Source organism: Stegastes partitus, unplaced genomic scaffold, assembly GCF_000690725.1.
Source record: "Stegastes partitus isolate 25-593 unplaced genomic scaffold, Stegastes_partitus-1.0.2 Scaffold2, whole genome shotgun sequence".
NCBI lineage: Eukaryota > Metazoa > Chordata > Actinopteri > Pomacentridae > Stegastes > Stegastes partitus.
Window position 1 is genome coordinate 317,053 of NW_007577733.1, and position 5,219 is coordinate 322,271.

Below are 5,219 nucleotides of genomic sequence, written 5' to 3' on the forward strand. Positions count from 1 at the left end.
TAGAGTGGAGCAGAAATATTTAAATATCATTTCACAGCCATGCAACTCCATTTACATCAATAAATACAACAAACAGCCATTCACAATACTACTACAGAAATAATAATAACTAAAAAAAAACACACGTCTGATTTAATAAATTATAGTTTGAAAATATGGACTTTGTTTCTGAAATCCACCAAAAAAGATCCAGTCTATTTAACAGTGTTCTCAGTGGAAACAAATCCAAGTCCAATCACTACATGAGTTCCCACTCTTCGCTTAGCTCCTTGCATGTGCTCATATAGGAATCCTACAGTTTGTACATCCCAAAGGTTGTTGCGCGGTCGTCATAGTCCACCAGTGAGAGCCTTTCCACCCAGACGCTGAGTTGGTTTCCTTTCTCCAGTGTGACCAGCTGTCCCTGTGTGGCTGTGCACTTGTGAGGCAACCCTACAGGGTGATTGGTGCTGCTCGGCAGGCTGCAGTAGGCCTGCATCACAGTCTCCTCCTTCTCTGTCTCCTTCTTTCTCAGCTTGACGCTGCTGAACAGAACGAGCTGAGGGTCGCTCTTGGAGAAGGTTACCCTGGAGTAGACAAAGTAATCTCCAGACTGTAGGACAGTCACCCAGCTTCTTTGGTAATAGCCCACGTTCCTCCTCAATGAGTGTTTTATGTTCCACTGAAGATAACCTGCAAGAGAGACAGAGTTCATGTAAACTTTTATCAGATTTTAACACCTAATTCCTGAATAGATTTCTAGCTACTTCTGGATTTAAAAAGGGGAAAAAAAGAAAAATCTGTCAATTGCGTAGTTTCTCACCTGGTGCATTTTCTGCAGTACTTTCAACCATCATGCGTGCTAAGGCTCCATGGGACGTTTCATGATCATCTGATGAAAGAAAAGCAGCTGGAAAAAAGAACAAAATATCAGAAACACCGTTGACATTGGATTTTCTCTTTGTAACTGAAGATATACAGTTTATTTTTAAAATAAATGTACCTTTTCCTTCAATTTCCCTCAAATTTTTTTCTTCAGTTCCCTTAAGCTGTTGTTGAAAAAAAAAGGTAAAATGTCAGAAACAGGTAGCACAAGACATTGTTCACAAAATGCTCATCTTGTAACAAAACCTCACACGTTTAGGACAAAAGATCTACGAATATATAGATCATCAAAAATATATATATTAAGGAATATAGTGAGGTAGACATAACACTGAATTAATCTTGCAGCGACACCGGAAAATAGTTAACATTTTTTTAGATAAAACAAAAATTAAATTTTGAATAGTCATTTTATTGTGTTTTCTTTAAGCTACCACCTTTATGCAGTAAAGTAAACTATTTCAACAAACTATTAGTACATTTGAATTTATTTAGTTAAAGCAATAGAGAAAATCCTTACCATCACATCATTGTGGTACAGAAAGATGAATCCTGCAACAGACAGCACTAACTGCAGCACCACTACACCAACCAAAAAGCGGATGAGAACCTTGGTGTGGCTTTGTGATGGCAGTGGACCAGGGATAAGGACCGCTTGGGACCTGCTGAGGCGCGGAGGCAACGGCGGCGGGGCCAGGCTGGTCTGGTAGGTGTTGATCATGGTGGAGCAGAGCGGTGAGACCTGTAGAGCCCTGACGTCCGTGACATCCCATGTGCTTTTGAACTGCAGCTCTCTCAAGCAAGTGCATTTGTCTCTCGCTACTTCCTGGAAGAAGTGAACTCTTCACCATGCACACACATGATCGAGGTGTGACTTTTGGTGAGTAGGAGATACCTCGCTGCATCTTTTTCTTCCATTCTGTCAGGTTTGTGGCCCTAAATGCAACATATGCCAGTGTGACCTTGCACTGCTCAGTATTTCTGTCTCAGTGTGGCAATAGTTCCATCTTTGGTCAATAAAACCACATCTCTACAAAGTGCATATGAACTGGTGTAATACATGGTGTATTTATGGTGTTTGAGGGAGGGAATATTACACAGTGAATCACTAAATGCTTCTATATTGAGTATTCAGTTGTATTTTCACAGTTTTGATACTGTGCCTGTTTTCTCACAGTTACCTGGTCAGCATGAATGACCACAGCATCAGTAAATAACACGTAATTTCATCACCATGCAGTCCAAAAGAAGAAGTTGCTTCTTGTTCATTTTCACAGTTAGATCATTGCCATTTTACTTTGTCATTTACTTTGCAAGAAATTCAAGTGGATCAAGAATGATAAGAATGCACTGACCACATTTCTCCAAACCTTTTGAAAGCTTGCTGAATTCAGTTGACTCTGACTTGACATTGTCTTCTCAGATACGCAACACAGCCATCAGCCTTTGATAACAACCACAGTATATGTGAAGTCTGCTTGGTTGTGGTGGATGGCATGAGACCCACCGATGTTGCCATCGTTCCCACACGGCTCAGATGGGGGAATGTGAAACGTTTAATGTGGTCCAGTCATAACAGCAAACAGTGTGTTACATACAAACAAAATGTGACTGTTTTGTTGTCATGCGGTCATTTTGCTTGTATGAGTACCAAGTCATCTCAGGAAGAACTGTTTGATGTGTACATTTCAGATCTTAAAATCCAGATTAAAACACAATTAAGTAAAAGTAAATCGTTACCCACCCAAGACAATCAGTTGTTCATTTTTGCATCACGTCAAGGATATTTATCCAAACTAAAATATCATATTATTGTGAACTGTAATCTATTCTTGTTTTTTTTTTTTTTACATTTACAAACATCTATTTGTTAGCGATTGCTATAAGTGTATTTTTTGCAGTCTTTAAATATGGAACACTATGCACATTATTTAGTTTTTAGTTTAAAATCTAGTCTACCTGTCTACGCTTCACTCCTGTATCACAAAAGCCAGGCTCAGACCACTGCACAACACCGGCCTCTCTCCTTTCCTGGTTCCAGCTAAGTCACCCCCCCCCTCTCTCATCTGGTCATCGTAATATAGTAGTCTGTCTGTTAGCGTGTTAGTTCTGTTTCTGTGTTTTCTCACCTTGGTGGCGTTTTGTAGTGTAATTATTTGAGCATTATTTCCTGGATCCCCTTGTCAGCCCTTTATAAATGCTTAATTTTGCTTGTAAGATTAAGTCTGTTTAATCCTGCATCATAGTTTTGTTTTCTGTGGTCGTTCTCGTAATTCTTAATTTGTGTAGTTCACCAACCAGCCAGTAATTGTTCCCTCGGGGTTGCTTGTCTTGGTGTAACTTCCATAGCCACATCACTTCCACCTGATGCATTGTTGACTTCCTTTAAATGTTGTGTAGCTATAAAACATTGTAAATAACTGATTATTGCATTTAAAGTATCTAGTTCTGTGTTTTGTTGTCCTGCATATGAGCTTCAGAGCCGCTCCGAGACAGTACAGCCCGTCCTTGATGAGCTCAGCGAAGCCAGCATGGACCTAGTGCCACCTGTGGTCCCCATCCAGCATGCTATTGCAAGCCAGGGAGTTATGCTAAGTCAGCATGAGGAATTACTCAAAAGTCTTGTTGAAATTAATCATGCCTTGCTAAAACAAGTGTCTCAGCTCACCAGTAGTTGAGTTCTGGACCCTAGCTGCTGCGAGTGGATGGAATGATGAGGCCCTCCAGTGCAACTTCTACAAGGGCCTCCAAGACTCGCCACCCATGATGACGTCTCCAGCCTGGATCAGTTGAGCTAGAACAACCTATGGATGACATCACCCCTTTCCCGTGCCACGACCCGGTCCCAATGCTGAGCCCATGCAGATAAGAACATGCAAGCAATGGCTGCCTGTGCTGCGGAAGAGCAGCTATTTAATCACCACCTGCCCTGTCTGCCTGGCAAAAGGACTGGCTCATCCATAACCAGAGGGATATCAGTGAGCTGTACCTCCATGACATCCCCCCCAACGCTTACAGGTTCCTGCCTCCTGCTTGTTCAGCTCAGGTGCCGAGGAAAACTTCATGGACAGCCAATTAGCCTCGTAACTCCATATTCCCACCTTACTATTGTCCTCACCCCTGGTAGCCCGAGCCCTCAATGGGTTGCATCTCACCCAGGTCCATTCCAAGACCATCCCCAGTAGTCACCTCTACAAAGTAGTCAAGCCTGAACAAGAAGCCATGGAGACCTAAATCCAGGATTCCTTGGAAGCTGAAATCATCGTCCATCCTCGTCACCAGTAGCTGCTGGCTTCTTCTTTGACCCTTCATCGACTTCAGAGGCCTCAACAACCAATGTTTAAAATAAATGCCCATTACCCCTTATCAGCTTGGCCTTCACATCCCTACATGGAGCCACCACATTCACCAAACTTGACCTCCGGAATACTTACCATCTCATTTGCAAAGGTGACGAGTGGCAATTGTGACAGTGACAATTACACATTTAATGTTACTGAATAAAAGTTATATCTCTGATCCCCAAAAGTTTGGAAAAATTTCCTTTAAAAAACTTGAAAAAACTGACCTACCTACAGTCCCGCAAACCAGTGTAAGTTATTTTTATGTGCTTGTCTGAACAAGTCCATAATTATGGTAATGCAGCCAGAATAAGGAGATTGCAGATCTTCCTGTATTCTCATGCACTGTTATGTTCAGAAATCTTTTTCAACATGTCCATGGCCTCCCCTAGTGGTGTAAAATGGAGTATATTTATAGAAAGGATTCATATGTACTTATAAAAATGCTGCATTTACTAAACATCAGTAACATATCCTGAATAATTTTCTACTTTTTGTAACTTTTCACAACATATGATCATTAATTAATGGAATAAGGATATGTTGAGGACACTTACTGTATGTTTTGTCTTCTCTGTATTATATTGAACTAATAACTGTTTCTGTGAGAAAATTGGGAGTGGACTTAATTTCATTTAAACCATGGTAGACATTCATAGGTTTTTATTCTTTATTTAGTTTTTATATACATCTGCATGTACATGCAAAGAATCTCTCAGAGCCCTGCGAGCTGCTTAAACTTGGTAGCAAGTACATTCATGTTGTACTTTCAGAGCATTCATCCAAAATGTATCAACTGACATTTCTTATGTGGAAGGTCAGCACTAAATGAACGAAGCATTAAAGCAGAGGCTGATCTACATGGCACTGAGTTTACATTCAAACTTTAAATAGTTCACATTTTTCTTCATATATGAAATCACAGCAGGGTGTTAGAAGATAGAAGGCAAATCTTTGTGTTTCAGTTGCACTTTGGGTTCTGGACAATAAAAAAAAAAGACAATAATTGTTTAC

At 40.6% G+C, this 5,219-nt stretch overlaps 1 protein-coding gene across 1 annotated transcript; it reads right to left on the reverse strand.

The window, feature by feature from the left end:
* cd40lg (CD40 ligand) lies at positions 1-1,657 on the reverse strand. The gene is made up of 4 exons (XM_008306998.1): positions 1,385-1,657; positions 983-1,028; positions 803-889; positions 1-672 (listed from the first exon to the last, which is right to left on the reverse strand). The coding sequence occupies exons 1-4, from the start codon at positions 1,583-1,585 to the stop codon at positions 293-295; spliced, it is 714 nt and encodes a 237-aa protein (XP_008305220.1). The 5' UTR covers positions 1,586-1,657; the 3' UTR covers positions 1-292.
* Between the last annotated feature and the right edge of the window lie 3,562 nt (positions 1,658-5,219).